This window comes from Sapajus apella, unplaced genomic scaffold (genome assembly GCF_009761245.1).
Source record: "Sapajus apella isolate SASKATOON/1434 unplaced genomic scaffold, GSC_monkey_1.0 scaffold40, whole genome shotgun sequence".
NCBI classification, from domain to species: domain Eukaryota; kingdom Metazoa; phylum Chordata; class Mammalia; order Primates; family Cebidae; genus Sapajus; species Sapajus apella.
In genome coordinates, this window is record NW_022436980.1 from 7,595,499 (window position 1) to 7,618,761 (window position 23,263).

General features: G+C 38.2%; 1 protein-coding gene across 6 annotated transcripts in view; it reads left to right on the forward strand.

Moving 5' to 3' along the window:
- Positions 1–23,263, forward strand: part of CFAP44 (cilia and flagella associated protein 44) — a 136,446-nt gene that overhangs the window by 27,093 nt on the left and 86,090 nt on the right. For 5 of the 6 annotated variants that reach the window (XM_032299053.1, XM_032299052.1, XM_032299056.1 and 2 more), the window contains 8 exons: positions 5,794–5,896; positions 11,237–11,453; positions 13,471–13,585; positions 16,290–16,454; positions 18,521–18,676; positions 18,951–18,998; positions 19,583–19,682; positions 20,233–20,327. In XM_032299053.1, the coding sequence (XP_032154944.1) occupies positions 5,794–5,896; positions 11,237–11,453; positions 13,471–13,585; positions 16,290–16,454; positions 18,521–18,676; positions 18,951–18,998; positions 19,583–19,682; positions 20,233–20,327 (999 nt within the window). The remainder of the gene's footprint in view (positions 1–5,793; positions 5,897–11,236; positions 11,454–13,470; positions 13,586–16,289; positions 16,455–18,520; positions 18,677–18,950; positions 18,999–19,582; positions 19,683–20,232; positions 20,328–23,263) is intronic. The other variant, XM_032299057.1, reaches the window with a different exon arrangement.

The window sequence follows — 23,263 nt, forward strand, 5'->3', positions numbered from 1 at the left end:
TTTTTAGCATAAAGCGCTGTTGAATTTTGTCAAAGGCCTTCTCTGCATCGAGATAATCATGTGGTTTTTGTCTTTGGTTCTGTTTAAGTGGTGAATTACGTTTATAGACTTGCGTATGTTGAACCAGCCTTGCATCCCTGGGATGAATCCTACTTGATTATGGTGGAATAGCTTTTTGATGTGCTGTTGCAGTCGGCTTGCCAGTATTTTATTGAAGATTTTTGCATCTATGTTCATCATGGATATTGGCCTGAAGTTTTCTTTTCTTGTTGAGTCTCTGCCGGGTTTTGGTATCAGGATGATGTTTGTCTCATAAAATGATTTGGGAAGGATTCCCTCTTTTTGGATTATTATTATTATTATTATTATTCCCTCTTTTTGGAATAGTTTCAGAAGGAATGGTACCAGCTCCTCTTTGTATGTCTGGTAGAATTCAGCTGTGAACCCATCTGGACCTGGGCTTTTTTTGGGTGGTAGGTTCTTAATAGCTGCCTCAACTTCAGACCTTGAATTGGTCTGCTCAGGGTTTCAGCTTCTTCCTGTTTTAGGCTTGGGAGGAGGCAAGTGTCCAGGAATTTATCCATTTCTTCCAGGTTTACTAGTTTATGTGCATAGAGTTGTTTGTAATAATCTCTGATGATGGTTTGAATTTCTGTGGAATCTGTGGTGATATCCCCTTTATCGTTTTTTATTGCATCAATTTGGTTATTCTCTCTTTTCTTTTTTATTAATCTGGCTAGTGGTGTATTTTGTTGATCTTTTTGAAAAACAAGCTCCTGGATTTATTGATTTTTTGAAGGGTTTTTTGGGTCTCTATCTCCTTCAGTTCTGCTCTGATCTTAGTTATTTCTTGTCTTCTGCTAGGTTTTGAGTTTTTTTGATCTTGCTCCTCTAGGTCTTTCAATTTGGATGATAGGCTGTCAATTTTAGATCTCTCCTTGCTTCTCATGTGGGCACTTATTGCTATATATTTTCCTCTAGAGACTGCTTTAAACGTGTCCCAGAGGTTCTGGTATGTTGTGTCTTTGTTCTCATTGGTTTCAAAGAACATCTTTATTTCTGCCTTCATTTCATTGTTTATCCAGTCAGCATTCAAGAGCAAGTTGTTCAGTTTCCATGAAGCTGTGTGGTTCTGAGTTAGTTTCTGCATTCTGAATTCTAACTCAATTGCACTGTAGTCTGAGAGACTGTTTGTTATGATTTCTGTTCTTTTGCATTTGCTGAGGAGTGATTTATTTCCAATTATGTGGTCAGTTTTAGAGTAGGTGTGATGTGGTGCTGAGAAGAATGTATATTCTGTGGCTTTGGGGTGGAGAGTTCTGTAAATGTCTATTAGGTGTGCTTGGTCCAGGTCTGAGTTCAGGTCCTGGATATCCTTGTTAATTTTCTGTCTGGTTGATCCGTCTAATGTTGACAATGGGGTGTTAAAGTCTCCCACTATTAATGTGTGGGAGTCTAAGTCTCTTTGTAAGTCATTAAGAACTTGCCTTATGTATCTGGGTGTTCCTGTATTGGGTACGTATATATTTAGGATCGTTAGCTCTTCTTGTTGCATTGATCCTTTTACCATTATGTAATGTCCTTCTTTGTCTCTTTTGATCTTTGTTGCTTTAAAGTCTATTTTATCAGAGACTAGGATTGCAACTCCTGCTTTTTTTTGCTCTCCATTTACTTGATAAATCTTCCTCCATCCCTTTATTTTAAGCCTTTGTGTATCCTTGCATGTGAGATGGGTTTCCTGGATACAGCACACTGATGGGTTTTGTCTTTTTATCCAATTTGCCAGTCTGTGTCTTTTGATTGGGGCATTTAGTCCATTTACATTTAGGGATAATATTGTTATGTGTGAATTTGATACTGCCATTTTGATGCTAGCTGGCTGTTTTGTTCGTTAATTGATGCAGATTCTTGATTGTGTTGATGCTCTTTACCATTTGGTATGTTTTTGGAGTGGCTGATACTGGTTGTTCCTTTATATGTGTAGAGCCTCTTTCAGGAGCTCTTGTAAAGCAGGTCTGGTGGTGATGAAATCCCTGAGTACTTGCTTGTTCGCAATGGATTTTATTTTTCCTTCACTTATGAAGCTTAGTTTGGCTGGATAGGAGATTCTGGGTTGAAAGTTCTTTTCTTTAAGGATGTTGAATATTGGCCCCCACTCTCTTCTGGCTTGTAGGGTTTCTGCCGAGAGATCTGCTGTGAGTCTGATGGGCTTCCCTTTGTGGGTAACCCGACCTTTCTCTCTGGCTGCCCTTAGTATTTTCTCCTTCATTTAAACCCTGGTGAATCTGACGATTATGTTTCTTGGGGTTGCTCTTCTTGAGGAGTATCTTTGTGGTGTTCTCTGTATTTCCTGGACTTGAATATTGGCCTGCCTTCCTAGGTTGGGGAAGTTTTCCTGGATAATATCCTGAAGAGTATTTTCCAGCTTGGATTAATTCCCTTCGTCACATTCAGGTATACCTATCAGACGTAGATTAGGTCTTTTCACATAGTCCCACATTTCTTGGAGACTTTGTTCATTCCTTTTTACCCTTTTTTCTCTATTCTTGCCTTCTCGTTTTATTTCATTGAGTTAATCTTCGACCTCTGATATCCTTTCTTCTGCTTGGTCAATTCAGCTGTTGAAACTTGTGCATGCTTCGTGAAGTTCTCATGTTGTGTTTTTCAGCTCCGTCAATTCACTTATATTCCTCTCTATGTTGTCCCTTCTCGTTAGCATTTCATCAAATCTTTTTTCAAGGTTCTTAGTTTCTTTACATTGGGTTAGAACATGTTCTTTTAGCTCACTGTAGTTTCTTATTATCCACCTTCTGAAGTCTGATTCTGTCATTTCATCACAATCATTCTCCATCCAGCTTTGTTCCCTTGCTGGTGAGGAGTTGTGATCCCTTTTAGGAGGAGAGGTGTTCTGGTTTCGGGTGTTTTCATCCTTTTTGCGCTGGTTTCTTCCCATCTTTGTGGGTTTTATCCACCTGTTGTCTTTGTAGTTACTGACTTTCAGATTGGGTCTCTGAGTGAACTTCCAGTTTGTGGATGCTGAAGTTACTTCTTTTTCTTAGCTTTCCTTCTAACAGTCTGGCCCCTCTGTTGTAGGACTGCTGAGGTCCACTCCAGGCCCTGTTTGCCGGGGGATCACCTGCAGCAACAGTAAGGGTTGCTACCAGTTTCCTCTTCTGCTATCTTTGTCCCAGAAGGATGCCCGCCAAATGTCAGTCTGTTCTCTCCTTTATGAGGTGACTCTTTGGATATACGGGGGTCAGGGAGCTGCTTGAGGAGACAGTCTGTCCTTTATTGGAGCTCAAGTCCTGAGCTGTGAGCTCCGTTGTTCATTCAGAGTTGCTGGGCAGGTATGTTTAGGTCTGCTGCAGCAGAACTCATAAACTTCCCCCCCCTTTTTTTTTTCCCAGGTGCTCTGTCCCAGGGAGTTAGGGCTTTATGAGTTTCCATTGTGCTGCTGCTGCCGTTTTTTTTTTTTTTTTTTTTTTTCTTTTAGGGGGGCCCTGCCCAGCGAGGAGACAGCCCAGTCACTGTCTGCCTGCAGAGGCTTTGCTGAGCTGCTGTGGGCTCTGCCCAGCTGCCGTGTGATCTTCCCTGCTGTCCTGTTTATATGGGTATAGTTAGAACTGCCTTGGCAGTGGTGGCCTGCCTCTGTTATGGTGGACTGTCTCTGTAGTGGCAGGTTGCCTCGGCAATGACGGGTTCCCTCAGCAACGGCGGGCTGCCTCAGCATTGGTCAGACTGCCTCCATAGTGGTGGAGTGTCTTAGTAATGGTGGACGCCCCTCCCCCTCAGAGCCGGACCATCCCAGGTTCAGATGTGCTTGCTGTGAAACTCTCAACCCAGAGCGTTTTCAATTACTGGTTTTTTTTGTGTTTGTGTGTGTGTGTGTGTGTGTGTGTGTGTGTGTGTGTGTGTGGTTGGGGGGAGGAGGGACCTGCTGAGCCTGATCACCTGGCTCCCTGACTCAGAGTCTTTTTTTGTTGTTGTTGTTGAACGGTCGACTGTCTTCCTGTTGAAAAGGCACCGGGATCTCCCTTGCCGCGACACACTAAGCCGGCTGAAACCGTGGCGCTGAGATTCCTGGCAGTTTTTTTGCCTAGGAGTCTCCTGGCATGGCTCACTATTTCAAATGAATGGGCGACTCTGCCGCCTCAGGGCTCCAATCGCCAGCTAAGAGGGCACCTGGACCAGTGTCTTTTGTACGGAGAACCGCCGTGCCAGGGCGCGGGCAAAGCAGCTGCATGGGCCGAAATGGCCCCGCCGGCCAAAACAGTGCTGGCGACCCATGGGGCTCCTCCGCCTGGGAATCTCCTGGTCTGTGGGCAATAAATATCCATCTGGAAGTGCGGCGTCCACTCACCCTCTGCACTTTCACTGGGAGCTATAATCCTGAACTGTTCCTAGTCGGCCATCTTCCCCAGGATCTCAGGCAGAAATTTTTAAACTTACTGTAGACAAGACCTAGAAGGGTAAAGAGTTTGTCTGGATCTTCATCCAAATTTCTTTGACCACATGTTCCATACCGTATTTCTTTATAAATGGGAATCAGATAGATATGGTCTTAATCCATTTCCCCTACGTCCTTGAGATCTGCTATTTCTTGTCCCATTTGTTTCTTGACTCCAACACTTGGCTTGAATCCTATTGCTTACGTTAATACACTGTAGACTGTGTGACTGCAGGCAAGTTACTTAAACTCTGTGCCTCGGTTTACTCATCAATAAGATGGAGATAATAGTGGTATCTAAGCTCACAAGGTTGGTGTAAAATATAAAGGAAATAATGTTATCTTGGGTACCAGGATTAGCAATGTATATCTGAGAACCAGGCTCTTTGTCTTATATATAATTAGGAGATGTGAAATAATATCTGAAAACAGAATTTTGTAAGTATAATGTGTGTTTTAAATAGCTTATTCTTGTAACAGCTTATTTTTATTTTCAATTTTTGGCTGGCCATTTACTCTTCCTACATATTTGGCTTACCAATAGATAAAAATAACAGAAATGAACATATTATTCTATCCAACTTGTATAGCTATCTTTAAGGCTACTGACACAATAGTTTATCCAGGGCATACTTACTGTATTTTCCTCTGTGTCTGGCTTGCAAATATTATGTCTTTCTCGCTTCTAGTAAGTTTACATTCATTTGTGGTAAGTTTTTCCACAGTGAAATTTTAAAAATTGTGATATAACCTGGTCTAGAAACAAGAATTTCATACATTCCATGAATTTTTCTATACAAAATTTAGGTTGATTGATATGGAGGGTAGACAATTGATCCCCCTTAATGGTTCTCAAAGCAAGGTCTCCAAACTAGCCACATCAACATAACCTTGTTAGAATGTCAATCATCTTGTCAAAATGTAAATCATCTTGTTAGAAATCACTTTGTCAGACATGTAAATGCAAATTCTCGAGTCCCAGCCTGACCTATTAAGTCAGAAACTATGGGGGGTAGGACTTGCAATCTGTATTTTAATAAGCCCTTCAGTGGATTCTGACACACATTAAAGGTTGAGAACCATTGTTCTAGCTCTCCCAAGGCAATTAAAAAAATTGTAGAGCTAGAAATAACTGTCTTAAAGTAAAACTTAAAATGTGTATTTTTCTAGTTTTCTGTTTAAATTATATCCATTATCAAAATATTTATTGGCTACCAATTTTTGAGTTTTCTATTGAAGTAAGACCTACTACAGAAATTATGAAATAATGCTAAACACTGCATTAATCAGACTATTTATAAGAAAATTTTTCTGTTAATATTTTGGTGACATTTTATCTTTTGTAGGTTCATCCACATAAAACTTACTTCACAGTAGCTGAAAAAGGGAGTTTTCCAAATATTATCATCTATGAATTTCCTTCTCTGAGACCCTACAGAATCCTTCGAGGTAAGTCCAGAAGCATATTTAAAATATTTCATGTTCAAGAATAACAACATTCTGAAGAAGGTGTGACAGTATTTGATAAGTCAGCGTTCTCCGGAGAAACAGAACTAGTGGAAGACAGAAAAGAGATTTATTCAAATTCACATATAACAATATTAACTTTAAATGTAAGTGCCCCAATTAAAAGACACAGACTGGGCAGATGTGGTGGCTCACACCTGAACTTGGGGAGGCTGAGGTTGGCGGATCACCTGAGGTCAGGAGTTTAAGACCGGCCTGACCAACAAAGAGAAACCCCATCTCTACTAAAAATGCAAAATTAGCCAGGCATGGTGGCACATGCCTGTAATCCCAGCTACTTGGGAGGCCAAGGCAGGTGAATCACCTGAACCCAGGAGTTGGAGGTTGGGGTGAGCTGAGATCATGCCATTGTACCCCAGCCTGGGCAACAAGAGCAAAACTCCATCTCAAAAAGAAACAAAAACAAACAAAAAAGACACAGACTGGTGAATTGGATAAGAAGTCAAGGCCCATAGTTGTGTGCTGTTACTCAAGAGACCCATCTTACTTGTAAAGACACACACGGGCTCAAACCAGAGGGATGGAGGAAAATTTACCAAGTGAATGGAAAGAAAAAAGAAAAAAAATCAGGGGTTGCAATCCTAGTCTCTAACAAAACAGACTTTAACACAGATCAAAAAAGACAAAGAAAGGCATTATATAATGGTAATGGGAACAATTCAAGAAGAGCTAATTATTCTGAATATATATGCACCCAATACAGGAGCACCCAGATTCATAAATTCTTAGAGACCTACAAAGAGACGTAGATTCTCACACAATTAATAGTGGGAGACTTTATAATACCCCACTGTCAGTATTAGACACATCAACAACACAAAAAATTAACAAAGATATGCAGGATTTGAACTCAGTTCTGGATCAAGTGGACCTAGCAGTTGTCTACATAACTGTGTACTCCAGATCAACAGAATACACATTCCTCTCAGTGCTATATGACACTTATTCTAAAATTGACCACTTAATTGGAAGTAAAACACTCCTCAGCAAATGCAAATGCAAATCATAACAAACAGAACTGAAATCATAATAAACAGTCTCTCAGCCCACAGTGCAATCAAATTAGAACTCAGGATTAAGAAACTCACTCAAAACCACACAATTTCATGGAAATTGAAAAACCTGCTCCTAAATGCCTTCTGTGTAAATAATGAAATTAAGGCAGAAATCAAGAAGTTCTTGGAAACCAATGAGAACAAAGAGACGATGTACCAGAATCTCTGGGACACAGCTAAAACAGTGTTAAGAGGGAAATTTATAGCACTAAATGCCCACAAGAGAAAGCAGGAAAGATCTCAAATCAACACCCTAACATCACAATTAAAAGAACTACAGAGGCAAGAGCAAACTAATCCAAAAGCTAGCAGAAGACAAGAAATAATTAAGATCAGAGAAGAACTAAAGGAGATATAGACAGAAAAACCCTCCAAAAAAAAAAAAAAAAAAACAAGAAGCTTTTTTTTTTAAATTAACAACATAGACCACTAGCTAGACTAAGGAAAAGAGAAAAGAATCAAATAGACACAAGAAAAAATGATAAAGAGAATATCACCACTGACCCCACAGAAATACAAACTACCATTAGAAAAAACTATAAATACCTCTACACAAACAAGCTAGAAAATCTAGAAGAAATGGATAAATTCCTGAATGCATACACCCTACCAAGACTAAACCAGAAAGAAATTGAATCCCTGAATAGACCAATAATGAGCTCTGAAATTGAGGCAGTAATTAATAGCCTACCAACCAAAAATAGTCTAGGACCAGAGGGATTCAAAGCTGAATTCTAACAGGTACAAAAAGGAGCTAGTACCATTCCTTCTGAAACTATTTCAGACATTTGAAAAACAGGGAGTCCTTCCTAACTCATTTTATGAAGCCAGCATCATCCTGATACCAAAACCGGGAAGAGACACAACAAAAAAAGTAAACCTCAGGCCAATATCTCTGTTGAACATCGCTGCAAAAATCCTCAATAAAATACTGGCAAACCGAATCCAGCAGCACATCAAAAAACTTACTCACCACAATCAAGTCATCTTCATCTCTGGGATGCAAGGCTGGTTCAATATATGCAAATCAGGTAAACATAATCCATCACATAAACAGAACCAAGACATAAACCACATGATTATCTCAATAGATGCAGAAAAGGCCTTTGATAAAATTCAACATCCCTTCATGTCAAAAACTCTCAATAAACCATGTATTAATGGAAACTATCTTAACATAATAAATGCTATTTATGACAAACCCACAGCCAGTATCATAGTGAATAGGCAAAAGCTGGAAGCATTCTGTTTGAAAACCAGTATAAGACAAGGATGCCCTCTCTCACCACTCTTATTCAACATATTATTGGAAGTTCTGGCCAGGGCAATTAGGCAAGGGAAAGAAATAAAATGTATTCAAATAGGAAAAGGGGAAGTCAAGTTGTCTCTGTTTGCAGATGACATGATTTTATATTTAGAAAACCCCATCGTCTCAGCCCCAAAACTTCTTGAACTGATAAGCAACTTCAGCAAAGTCTCAGGATACAAAATCAGTGTGCAAAATCATAAGCATTCCTATACACCAATAGTGGGCAAGCAAAGAGCCAAATCATGAATGAACTTCTATTCACAATCACTACAAAGAGAATAAAATACCTAGGAATACAACTAACAAGGGATGTGAAGGACCTTTTAAAGGAGAACCACAAACCACTGCTCAAGGAAGTAAGAGACAACACAAACAAATGGAAAAACATTCCATGTTCACGGATAGAAAGAATGAATATCATGAAAATGGTCATACTACCAAAGTAATTTATAGATTCAATGCTATTCCTATCAAACTACCATTGGCATTCTTTACAGAATTAGAAAAAGCTATCTTAAGTTTCATGTGGAATCAAAGAAGACCCCATATAGTCAAGACAGTCCTAAGCAAAAAGAGCAAAGCTGGAAACATCACACTACATGACTTCAAACTATATTACAAGGCTACAGTAACCAAAACAGCATTGTACTGGTACCAAAACAGACATAGACCAATGGAGCAGAACAGAGACCTCAGAACACCACACATCTACAATCATCTGATGCTCAACAAACCTTACAAAAACAAGCAATGGGGAAAGGATTTTCTATTCAGTAAATGGTGCTGGGAAAACTGCCTAGTTACATGCAGAAAACTGAAACTGGACCCTTTCCTTACAACTTATACAAAAATTAACTGAAGGTGGATTAAAGACTTAAGTGTAAAACCCAAAACCATAAAAACCCTACAAGAAAACCTAGGCAATACCATTCGAGACATAGGCATGGGCAAAAACTTCATGGCAATAAAGCCAAAAGCAATGGCAACAAAAGCCAAAATTGACAAATGGGATCTAATTAAACTATAGAGCTTCTGCACAGCAAAAGAAACTATCATCAGAGTGAACAGGCAATCTACAGAGTGGGAGAAAATTTTTGCAATCTACCTGTCTGACAAAGGTCTAATATCCAGAATTTACAAGGAACTTAAACATATTTACGAGAAAAAAACAACTCCATCAAAAAGTGGGCAAAGGATATGAACAGATACTTCTCGAAAGAAGACAGTTATGTAGCCAAGAAGCATATGAAAAAAAGCTCAACATCACTGATTATCGGAAAAATGCAAGTCAAAACTACAATGAGATACCATTTCATGCGAGTTAGAATGGTGATCATTAAAAAGTCTGGAAACAATAGATGCTGGTGAGGCTGTGGAAAAATAGGAACACTTTTACACTGTTGGTGGGAATGTAAATGAATTCAACCATTGTTGAAGACAGTGTGGTGATTCCTCAAGGGCTCTAGAACCAGAAATACCATTTGACCCAGCAATCCTATTACTGGGTATATACCCAAAGGAATATAAATCATTGTACTATAAAGATACCTGTACACATATGTGCATTGCAGCAGTATTTACAATAGCAAAGACATGGAACCAACCCAAATGCCCATCAATGATAGAGTAGATAAACAAAACATGGTACATATACACCATGGAATACTATGCAGCCATAAAAAGTAAAGAGATTATGTCCTTTGCAGGGACATGGATGAAGCTGGAAGCCATCATCCTCAGCAAACTAACACAGTAATAGAAAACCAAACACCGCATGTTCTCACTCATAAGTGGGAGTTGAACAGTGACAACACATGGACACAGAGAGGGGAGCAACACACACCAGGGCCTGTTAGTGGGTGAAGCGTGAGGGAGGGGAACTTAGAAGATGGGTCAATAGGTGAAGCAAACCACCATGGCACACATATGCCTATGTAACAAATGTGCATCTTCTACACATGTATCCCCCCTTTTTTTAAAGAATAAATAAAGATTTAATGGAATTGTTATAGGAAAGGGGTCCTGATCGAGACCCCAAGAGAAGGTTGTTAGACCTCACACAAGAAAGAATTTGAGGTGAATCCATAGAGCAAAATGAAAACAAGTTTAAGAAAGTAAAGGAATAAAAGAATGGTTACTCCATAGGCTGAGGAGAGGCTTGGGTTACTCAGCTAAGAATACTTATAGTTATTTTCGATTATATGCTAAACGGGGTGGATTATTCATGAGGTTTCCAGACAGGAAATGGATGGGCAACTCCTGGAACTGAAGGTTCTTCCCTTTTTTGGCCAGATGAGGTAATTTCCTGACATTGCCATGGTATTTATACTGTCATGGCACTGGTGGGACTGTCCTATAGCATACTAATGCATTATAATTAGCATATAATGAGTAGTGAGGATGACTGGAGGTTGTTTTCATCACCTTCTTGATTCTGGTGGCTTTCGGCCAACTGCTTTACCACATCCTATTTTATCCATGGGGTCTTTTGACCTGTATCTTGTGCCACCTATCTCATCTTGTGAGTTAGAATGCCCAACCTCCTGGGAATGCAGCCCCGTAGATCTCAGCCTCATTTTACCCAGCTTCTACCCCAGATGGAGTCACTCTGGTCCTAATGCTTCTGACACTGCTATCTAATATGTGTTTGTGTTTCTCCCTATGTCATAAAATGGAGTACTCATGCAATATGTGATTAAAACTCTTTTACCCTCCCCCTTCATATCACGTAATTCATTCTAAAGCCAAAGATGGTGAATGTTTTTGGAATTGTTCCTTTGGGGTATTCTTGGCATTCTCATATCACCATGAGCTGACTCCCTCTCTATTTTTGTTACAATATGCTTTTGACGTGATTAAATGTGTCTTTATTTATTAGACTCCCATTTATCCTTCCAGATGGGACTGAGAAGGGATATGCTTATGTGGACTTTAACTACAGTGGTACCTTGCTGGCCTCTGTTGGTAGCAACCCAGACTACACACTGACTATCTGGAATTGGAAAGAAGAACAACCCATACTGAGGACAAAGGCTTTTTCTCAGGAAGTTTTTAAGGTTACTTTCAATCCTGATAATGAAGAGCAGCTTACTACATCGGGATCAGGCCACATCAAGTAGGTTGGGTAACCAATAGAGGTGCTAGTAGATATCACAGGGGTATTTTTCTAAGAATCTCTAAGAGCTAGAGACTTTTTTTTTTTTTTTTGCAGTTTTAGTTAACATTAGAATTATTTAAAAATACGTTATTTTAAAAGCTAATTAGTAATGCATCTTTTCTAATTAGATATGTGGGATTTTATTTCTGCAAGGAGCATAGATAAAATGAGGACTTTTTTTTTTTTTTTTTTTTGAGATGGAGTTTCGCTCTTGTTACCAGGCTGGAGTGCAATGGTGTGATCTCGGCTCACCACACCTCCGCCTCCTGGGTTCAGGCGATTCTCCTGCCTCACCCTCCTGAGTAGCTGGGACTGCAGGCGCCCACCACTATGCCCAGCTAATTTTGTGTTTTTAGTAGAGACGGGGTTTCTGCATGTTGGTCAGGCTGGTCTTGAACTCCCAACCTCAGGTGATCTGCCCGCCTCAGCCTCTCAAAGTGCTGAGATTACAGGCGTGAGCCACGGTGCCTGGCCAATAAGGGCTTTTAAATACAGCCTGCTGCCTTCTTGTAGCCTCCACCTCCTAAAAGAGTTTGTGTAGTGTCTTAAAAACTAACATTGGGATGATATTTCCAAATTCATATTGTTTTCACATCCACTACTAAATTTCTTGTTTGTAGCAATTTAGTCTTCATCTGTAAAACAAGAATTATCACAGTATCGTTCCTGACAAGAAACACTCAATACAAAACAGAGCCTACTCTTGATCTTAGGTCTTGCTCCAAACTCCACGCTCTTTTAATTATATCATAACCTCATCTATTTCCAGGATGGAATGATCTTGTCTTTCTCTATCTTTGTTCCACTTTGTCTCATGCCTTTATGTAACAACCTTCTACCACCCCCATCTGCCCATAACTTGACTATCAGTGTCTCTTTAAGAGAAAGACATTTTTATCCATCCTGAATTCCTCTTTTCTCAATTTAGATCTGGTCTTTTTATTATTCATTCATTAGAAATATAGGCTAATTGAGCAGATTTTTAATTGTAATCATTAGGGAATTCTCAAATAACCCTCTGCTAGCTATTTGCAAAAGTTTTCCAATTTCTTATATTTTTCTATTACTTAGTAAAATCTGTCTTTTCTATGCCCCATATCTTTGGGAGAAAGGCAGACATTGAACAGTTAATTTCATGTGTGCTATAAAGGAACCCAGAGTATATAGAAGGGTATCATCAGGGGACCTACCATTCCTTTGGAGATGATGTAGGCTATATAGGCTTTTGGCTTTGTATCACTGGCTTGTTGGTACCCTCAATTATCTGTTTTACATCTAGTTGGATAGGTCTTCTTTTTCTACATGGTCTTCATCATCCTGTCTGTTCATGTGTTTAGACTATGAATAAGAAAATGTTAGTCATAAGAATTATTGATTGCTTTGATCTGCTAGGCACTGTTCTAAGAATTTTTCAACAATTTAATGAGGTAGATGTTACTAATTTCCTTATTTTATACCTGGGAAAATGAAGATATAGGGTGATCAAGAAAAGCATTCAGAGTCACACAGCTAATACATTAGAATTCTTTGAAAAACTTTTTTCTCTAAAACAATACTGTCTAATACAACTTTCTGACAGACTGGGAATGTTCTATGCTGTCTAATACAGTAGCTGCCATCCACATGTAGTTACTTGAAATCGGCTAGTGTGACAGCAACACTGAAATTTTGATTTTGTTTAATGTTAATTATTTTAAATAGTCAAACACAGCTGCAGGCTACTGCATTAGGTAGCATAGCTCTAAAATATAAGATACATGAAGGAGGAAATTTTATTTTTCACCTGTTTTGATCATTGCTGAATTCATATTGCCTAGAACCTTGCCTGACAAGTAGTAGATACTACACAAATCTTAATCGGATGAATGAGTGAAATAATATATGTGACTATAAAATATGTAAATGTTTGGGTCATATTAAAATAAAAATCAGTAAACTATCTTTGAGGTACATTCAGTCTCTCGTTTGTTTGTAGGTTCTGGGAAATGGCTTTTACATTCACAGGTCTCAAGCTGCAGGGATCACTAGGTCGATTTGGCAAAACAACGTCTACTGATATAGAAGGCTACATGGAGCTCCCAGATGGGAAGGTGAGTATAGCCACTATTCTACAATAATAAAACTTTGTTTTCAAGTACATATATGAAAGCATACATACATGAAAATATATTACATTCTAACAAGCTCTGCCAATAACAGATATTATCATTGTAAATGTAATGAACATTTCTTTTTACTTCTTCAATTATCAGTTGTAATTAAAATATTTCCCTGAAATTGTCCTATGTTTAACTACTATTTTTCTATTTTCTTTTTACTGAATCTTATACACACATATAAAGTATGTGAGGATTTTCATATATTAACATAGTTACATATTTGTTACTTGTAATTATGTCACAGAGTTGCAGTACTTATATAAGTATTTATATTACTTATTTTTCCCCATTTTGTCTTGCTATCACGATTGAAGAAGACTTACTGGGTCAAAGGTTATATGCAACTTTGTGGCAGTTATTTTTATTGTTAAATTATTATTCAGGAAGAGCAAACCACTTTATAGAGGCATCTGGAACACTGCAACTGTAATCTGTTAGTTTATTCTTTAATATTGTTAGTTTCTTTCCTTTCTTCCTATTATAAAATTTATAGGCATATTGCCTGAAACAATAGTTAATTAGGATTAGTTCTCCATCAATATTTTACATAGTGACCTTTTAGAATGAGTTATACATTATTATTTGAGATCATCTCAGTTGTAAGTAAATGGCAGCATACAAATGTTACTCTAGGGAACCAAGTGGTCTAGTCACCTACCTGACTAAATATTCTCAATTCAAAAGCATGATATATAGGAGGAAATAAAAAGCCTTGGATGCTGGCTAAACTATGTATCTAAATCCATGAGACGATCTTAAATCATTCCAGCTTCAAATTCTGAATACTGTAAAAATTAAGCTAAGATAAAGATCCATAGAATCCTTGTTAAAAACATGGTATGAGATATATCTTTTAAAGGGTTGGTAGAATTTGTATAGCTATAGGGAAGAAAGAAACCATTTTAAATGATAGACCAACTAAAGGAAGTGTTTAGCGTTAGAAATAAGGATCAGATTTTTAGAGGGCAGATTGGAATAAACCATTTATGTTGGCAAAGAGTGGAAAATTTCAGTTGAGAAGTATGACTGGGCCCTAGTGTACAAGGAGTTTAATATTTAGGCAGAACTACTCTACATGGGAAGAGTAGACTTGCAAATGAAAGAAGTAATAAACAAATTTGGCCACAGAATGCCAGGTTGATGTGACGAAGGGAAATCTGGAGTCAAGGAAATGGGCTAGAATGGAAGCCGTTGCTGTCATCTAAAAAGAGGTGATCAAGGGCCTAGACTTCTCAGAACAAATGGAAAAGGAAAGCTAGATATGAGTGACATTTCAGAAAGTCACCTTTGCTGGCTTTCATCACTGGACAGAAGAAAATAAGTCTAAAAGCTCTGTCATAAATGGCTGAGGCTTAAGAACAATCAGTAAAGTTGGTAGGGTTGATAAAAAATAGGTAGACCCAAGGGATAAAAGACTGAATAAAATCATGTTTCTCTAGAAAGAGAGAAATGAAATTTCTCTAGAGAGGGAAATGAAAATGCAGACTTCTAGAGCATGCAGGTGAAATTAGAGTTTCCCAAAGTGCATTTTCATGGAACATCAGTCTGTACAGAAGCTCTGTAAAAATAAGACTTTTTTTTTTCTTTTTTTCCTTTGTTGACTCCATCTTGCTTCTAAAAAAAAAAAAAATAAGACTTTTTAAGTCAAATTCCTTTGTACTGAAAAATTCCCCTTGGTAATTCCCAGCAAATAGTTCTTGTTAAGAGTTCCCAGTGATCCCAGAGAAAATAAAGTTGTTTGATTTTGTTTATCCTAGTGTCTGCATTCTAAGGCTGTGTAGTCAGAATGGAAAGCTTTGAGCCCCCTTGCCTGGATTAGAATGCTCACTGGGTAGTTTTGGGCAAGTTTGTGCTTCAGTGTTCTCCTCTGTAAAATGGGGATAATAATAGTCAGGGCTACCATTGGCCCATTTGTTTTTTTTGTGTGTGAGTCAGAAAAAAGCTGTTTCTTCTAGGAGAATGAAGTACCCAACATGCACAACTGTACATGGTATCCCTGATAAATGTACCTAGTTCATGTTTTTTTTGCATTAAATAACATATTTGAAGTACTGAACCAGTGCCTGACACAGAGTCAGTGCTCAATAAATATTACTTCATTTTGAGACACTTGTTAAACATCTTAAGAACTAATGTTTGGTGGTATGCACTTGGGGAAATGCCAAATTAAATGGATGAATTTGAGAAGGTTTTAGATGATTATCCTTGTTTGAAGTTGGATACTATTATCCCATAATCTACCTAATTCAGGACTGGCCTTACAAGTTATCTAATATCTAAAATTTGATAGTGTTACACTTAAAAAGTAGACTGTCATCTAATTCCACTCCTGTATTTTGTCCTAAGAGACGTACCAAGAAGTCTATTGTATACATCAATGAACAGTTACCAACAACATTCAGCCTAATCACAAAGATGCAAAACTGATCATAATGCTAGAAGGAAATACATCAAAATGTTATTAGTAGTTGTGTCTGGGGTAGTAGGTCTTTCTGTATTTTTTTTTATTTTTCCATTTTAAAATTTTATAATCAATAAAGATAACCTTAAAAATAATTTTCACCTACTATTTGAGGCATGAATATGTACACTTAGCTGTTTTAATGCACATTCCTTTTTTCCACATACCTCCCAGGTGCTCTCAGGGTCAGAATGGGGTAACATGCTGCTTTGGGAAAGCGGTCTGATCAAAGTGGAGCTCTGTCGAGGTACAAGCAAGTCATGTCACAATGGTCCCATTAACCAGATAATGCTGTATGAGGGTGAAGTTATCACTGTTGGGTCAGATGGATGTGTTAGGGTAAGTTTTCTTGATACTTGGATGGTAGCACACATGTTTAAGGCTTGTAGGTCACCCAAAGGGTTTTATTTCTCATAAAGGTTATTTTGTGAAGAAGATCAGTAGTCATTTATTCCCAAGGCCAACTCACTTTAAATAATGCTTCTCTTGTGGTAAATATTTGTATTCTCATCAAAATTAATTTACTGCACTTTACCACTGAGGGTAAAATGCAGTAAATTAGGAAGGCCTCTTATTATTTGGATTCTGTTGAAATAATAGCTTCGGAAGATGAAAACTCATGTTAGAACAGGATAAACAGTAGACCCTCATGTCCTTCCAGAAGGCTTCATATGAATGGGCCATGTTCTAGGAACAAAGGTGCTGAACATTTGTTAGTTATTTTTTACTGAAGTTACCAATTGGAAATACACCCAGACGTGAACTGATGGAGTTTGCCTATGAATGCTACACTCTTCTTGCTCCGTATGCTAAGCAACTCACTTGCTTCCTCTTGTGGACAGTCTCTTGCCCAAAGCCTGGGCTAAGCTGGAACACTGGTCCAGCTTCTAAGTCCCCCTTGCTGTTGTGACACGTCTCCCACCCACTATGTGTAGCACTGTCTGTTAATGAGTATCCCGCTGTGGCTGGTCAACCTGTAGCTTTGTGATTTGCCTTGTAGTCCTCTTGGTAGATATTTTCAATGGGGCCTTCCATAAGAAAGTGGAAGTGTTCTATTGACATTTGTTTCAGAAGTGTTATCAAAAGCTAGATTGTATTTTTTTGAGTCTGGTCACTCTGTTGCCAGCGATTGAGCTTACTGTGTTTAATATATTGTTTCATCCAAATCTCCGACAGTGGGTCCTCTTACCACTGGCTTTTTGAGCCCCTGTGTAGGTTTTAACATTTACAATATTACGTTTAATCTTGTTGGATTTCACACATTGCTCCGGGGAGCTTTATGTCCTTTATTTTGTCATATATTTGCTGTCTTTCCAAGATATACGTTACCCCAAAATGTCTAAATACCAAGTGGGAGAAAATCTCAGGAGAAAAGAAGTTAAATATTTTGCAGAGGATTTCTTCATGGACACCAGTAATTCCTAAGCTTGCCTCTCTTTTCAGAGCCTGCCCTTGTCTTTTCAGTCCTTCACACTGTAAATCTCTACCTCTTACCCCTTAGAAAAAACCTACCCCAACTCCCAGAAGTTAGTCTGATCCTAGTCTGATCCCTAACCCTACTAACCCTGACCCTTAGATATTTCCCTCTTCTCCTAACTAGGCTAATCTATGAGACAGTCCCCTGGAGTTCTTTCTCAAAGCCTCAGTTATGCAGTCTAGGATCATATGGCAGAGTATGTCACCAGAGCTGTCCAGAATGAGCTTTGGCCCCTCGCAGGGGAAGTCCTTCTGGGTCTCCCTGCCACCGTCAGGTGAAACTGTGCTCCCTCACTCTTCCTGTAGTATTCCTCTTCCAGTGAACTCCTCTCCCAAAGAACAACCACCTACACTTTACTGTCTCGCTGTGAGATAGTAACATTTTCTATCTCACTTATTATGAGATAGTAAAGGGTAAAATATTAATATTCAGGAAGAGAAACATTTTCTAATGGAGACTTTATCTACATCTATATTCTTTGCTTATAATGAGATAGTGCTTGAATCATTAAGCAAGAAGGTGTATTTCCCCTTTCCAGGGGCCTACTGGTGTTTAGAAAACAAGGCTCATTATAATGTCTTGCTGAATAGCTGAACCATGTACTCCTAATGGCCACTTTATGTAAAAAGAGACCTAATGGAAACCTTGAAATAAAATTTTTTTTTGACAAAATGAAATTCTTCTGCAAGGCTGTACTTTCTTACTAACTTTTTTAAATACAAAGGAACCTATAATAACTTATCATACCTCAGTTCAGAATGAAATTCCAGGGGTCAGGTTTTGGCTGGTGTTCTTATTATACCTATTCATTGTTACTTTTCATGAAAGAAAAAGAAATGACTTTTGAAAAAAAAAATTAGGGTTTTTCTGGCTTAGAAAATAAATGTTCAGAAACTAATGATTGATTAAAGTATTTTCATTTTACAAGATATGGGATTTTGAGACAATAGACACTGCTGATACAATAGATGAGACTGGATTGTTGGAGATTGAGCCTATTAATGAACTTCAAGTAGACAAGAACGTGAAACTCTTCTCTATGATAAAAATGAATGAAACTGGAAATAACTTTTGGTTGGCTCAGGTATGTTGCATTCTTCTCTCTTGGCTCTTTAACATTACATGGACAAAAAGTTAAAATAATGATATGATTGATTTGACTAAAAGTCCATTTGACTGTGTTATGAGATTGCTTATTGTGTGGTTGTATTCTAAAATATAGTAGTTTTTTTTTAAATTTTAATTATACTTTATATGTGAGCTTTTGATATTATTGCTTGTCCTTACTTAAATCATAGGAAGAACTTTTGATGAAAGTTTACAATGATAAAATACTATTGGGTATTTAATTTTTTTAGGATGCCAATGGAGCCATATGGAAGCTTGACCTTAGTTTTTCAAATATTGTAAGTTGCCTATTATTCTTATCTTCCCCTAACTTTTATAACAAAATACAAAAAAATTTTGTTGTTTGCCTTTAAAGTATTTGTTATCTTTCTCCATATTTGATCTTGGTTCTCATAAAAAACTTGCTCAACGTGCTACTCTTGAGAATTCTCTCATTATAATTTTACATAAAAAAGTATCTGTCTCATAGCATAATTTACCAGAAAAGTGGCAGTGACAATACTTAACATGACATATGCTTGATAGTTTTTATAAATATATGGAATTTTCATTTATTTTATCTCACGTGGTCCTCAACACTGCCCTATTTAGTAGGCTAGCAGCTGTTATCATCTCATTTACAGATGAAGAAATGGAAACTGGAATTTGGGGTGACTTGTGCAAAATCACACAGCCATTAAGGGCAAAGCCCAGGACTCTAGCTGGTTCTCCTGATTCTGAAGTCCAGTGTTCTTTCTAGCTTTTTGTGCTCTTTCTTATTTCTATCCAAATAAAATCACACGTGTTATATTGTTCTATTAACATTTTTTAAAACATGTTAACCCTGTCTTTGAGATCCAGTAAGCCATCTGTCTGTTCTCAGACCCAGGACCCGGAATGCCTCTTCTCCTTCCATTCTGGAGCTATTGAAGCCGTGGCTGTTTCTCCTCTCACTTACCTCATGGCCACAACTGCCTTGGACTGTAAGTAGAAACTCTTTATTAAAATATATCTGGCCTTGTTTTGTTTTATTTGCAATACAATTTTTATATGTGTTTGACTTAAGAGCATTTGAGAATTTTTCCCAAAATGGGAGCCTCTTGAATGCAAGTGAAGGGAGCTGTAGAGAGGAGAGGGCACAAAATGCAGCAGCCATGGTTATTGTGAGAGATTAAAATAAGGACACGATCTGTAAATTGTTCATGAAAATGCTGCTCATTTTGATATTGTCCACATTTGTAGTTTTTTTCTATTCTTTCCTTCTCCGTTCTTCCTTCTTATGGCAAATCTATATGGACTATGCAAGGTAAAATTGACCCACCAGTCAATCATCTGTTATCCCTTTTTATTATTCATGTTTATGAATTGCCTGTTTAAGGTTGTACATGAAAATTTTTTACAAAAGAAAGTTATTCACTGATTTAGTTAAGAAATTTCTTGTTATAATTTTCAATGTGTAAAAAGTGAACCAAGACTTTAAAAAATATATTATGTATATAATTTTTTTTTTCTTTTAAAACTGTCTTTCCATAGGCTCTGTTCGAATCTATGATTTTGCTAGCAAAATTCCTTTGGCTCAGATGAAATTCAAACAAGGAGGTACTGCCCTTGTTTGGGTACCCCGAATGGTAAGTTTTTGTTATAATGAACTATTAGAATCTGTTGGTAAATATGATATATCAATTCTTTATCTTGGAAATACAGATATTTGCCGACTCATAATTTTAGGGAATAATAAAAGTTTTAAGTTAGTTTGTTTTAGTCAGAATGTAATAGAAATCTTTACCTTGATTGTTGTCATGAGTCTGGTCTTGTTTTTAGTAAAATTTCTGTTTTTATGCCACCTGCAGATTCGTAATAGTTTCATGTTGCAAAGCAATTTCCCAACAGACCTTTGTATATCTAGCTTTTATCTATCTGACTTTGATTTCGTTCATCTTATTAATATTTCCAGAGCACCAGCAATGTGCCAAGTCTTGTTTTACTTTCTGCGAAGATAGCAGTGAATAAAAAGACAAAAATTACTTGCCCCTTATGGACCTTATGCTTTAGTGGGAGGGAGGCAGAGACAGCTAGTAGTCAAAATAAGTAAGTTAAGCACATGTTATGCTAGATAATGATAAGAACTACAGAAAAAAAATAGGCTTGGATAGAGAGTTCTATTTATCAATTGCTGTGTAATAAACTATCTCAAAATATAGTGGCATACAATAATAATCATTTTATTTTGCTCATGTAGTCGTTGCGTTGGGATTCAGGTGACAGCAGGGCTGGATTGTCTCTGCTTCAGAGTGTCTGGGAACTCGACTGGGAAGACATGAATGTCTGGGCCTGGAATAATCCAAAGGTTTCTTGATCACAAGGCTGACACCTGGGTTGGATGACTTGAAGGCTAGACTAAGCTGGGACTGCCAACAGAAGTGTTTATACCGAATATCCTCTCCATGTGGCTTAGGTTTCATCAGAACATGGCAGCCTCAGGACAGTCACACACTTTTTACTTGGTAGCTCAGGGCTCCAAGATCTAGTGTTCCAACAGTAAAGGCAGGAGCTGATGGCCTTTTATGGCCCATCCCCCAGAAGTCAAAATATCACTTCTACTGTACTTGATTGGGTGAAGCAGCCACATAGTCACAAGCCTCATACAGAATCAAGAGAAGGGGACTTAAACCCCATCTCTCCATGGGAGGCATGTCAAATATTTGCAGCCATGTCTTTAAAATGCCATGGAAGTATTTGGGGGAGTATTTAACCTTTACTGTTTTGGGTTGAAATTAAAGAGAAAAGATTCCAGGCTAAAAGTAAATGTGGATATAAATGGAATGAGGGGAAATTTCATGATGGGATCAAGACCGGGAGAACTCAGTCCAGGGAACAGAACCATCTTCATGATGAGGCTAGAGTAAGTAGAAATGACAGAGCATTTGGATTGGCAGATCTGGCTCACTCACTATCTTCATCTATTTACACTCTTAACTGAAGTCTTAAAACTACAATCTAGTTGATTGAATTGTTTATTCAGATGGTCATGTAATGTCCACAGAATGTTTCCTTTTTTTAGGCTTATATACAAGTAATGATAATATGAATTTTAAGCTACAATTAAAATGTCCCTTTTCCATACGCCCTGACCTTTCTGGAAGGCTACACATCAGTCTGTATGACTCAGCTCAGGTCAGACATCATCTCTGCATAGCCCTTCATGAATCTACCTCCAAGTAGAGTTAGGGCCTCCTTCCCCTGTGATTTTGTTCCCCCTTAGTGCTGTGTATATCTCTTACAGCATGCTAAGATTATGTGCTTTATTGTCTTTCTCATTAGACTGCTTGTTTTTCATGGCGACAACCAGGACTTATTCTTCTTTGTACCTCCAGTGCCTCTATAGTTACTGGTACTTTTAGACACTTAGTAAATTTTTATTGAATAAACAACACTCAACTAGAGTTGAATGGTGTACAGCTTTTTTATTCCCCAGATTCTCATAACCGATGGTCACTGAGCTCTAAAGTATGCCCAGGCTCTTGCCCTTCTCCTGAATGCCTTCCAAGACAGCAGATTTAGTACGTTCAGACACTGGTAGTTTTATATCTCTAGCTCAGACTTTTCCTCTAAGGTGCAGACTGTGACATCTTTATTTTAAAATCCCAAGGGGGCCTCAAACTCAATATTTCCAAAACTAAGTCCATGTCTTTCACACATCCCCAACCATCCTTCTTTCTAAATCAACAATAGCAGCTACAAACCACACACACCTGGCTCCCATCCAGTGTTTTCTGTCTCAGTAAGTGCCATTATCAGTCACCCTTGACTGCTCTGTCTGCTTCATTCCCCATATCCAGACATCACCAAGTAGGGCCATTATGCCTCTTCCTAAAGTATGTCCAAATCTCTCATCTCCACTGCATTACCTCAGACCAATAGTTCTCCTGAAGTGCAGAAGCCATCTCAAAAGGTCTTTCAGAAGTTCTCCCAGCATCATATCTAAACCACCTCGTATCTATTTTCCACACTGCAGCTAGGATGACGTTTTAAAAATAGCAAATCTGACCATTTTACCACCACTTCCCCCTGGAACCCAGCTAAACACGCTCTGATGGCCTTCCACTGCTCTGGGATGAAGACTCTTCTTAATGCAACATGGAAGCCATTGTGTGATCTGCTGCCTGCCTGTCTTCCTCTGCAGCCACCGGGGGAAGCATTGTTCTCTCACTCTCTCAGACTATAACTTTTTCTTGAGTTCTGTTATTTCCTGACACAGGACTTCTGCACAAGTTATATTCTCTCCTAGGAGTGCTTGTCCTACCTTCCTGTACCTTCTGTTATCAGCTCTACCATCTCTTCCTTAGAGAAGCCATAAGTCGAGGTCAGCCTTCTTTGTTATATGCTCTCAGACAAGATGTTTCTTTCTCTTAGCACTTATTTCAGTTCATAATTTCATGCTAATTTATGTGATGATGTCTGTATCTTTCACTAGACCAAAATTCTGTGAAGCTAGGGACTGAGTCTTTTTATGGTCACCACTGAGTTGCTGATGATAGGTGCTCAGCATGCGGTAGGCAGACAT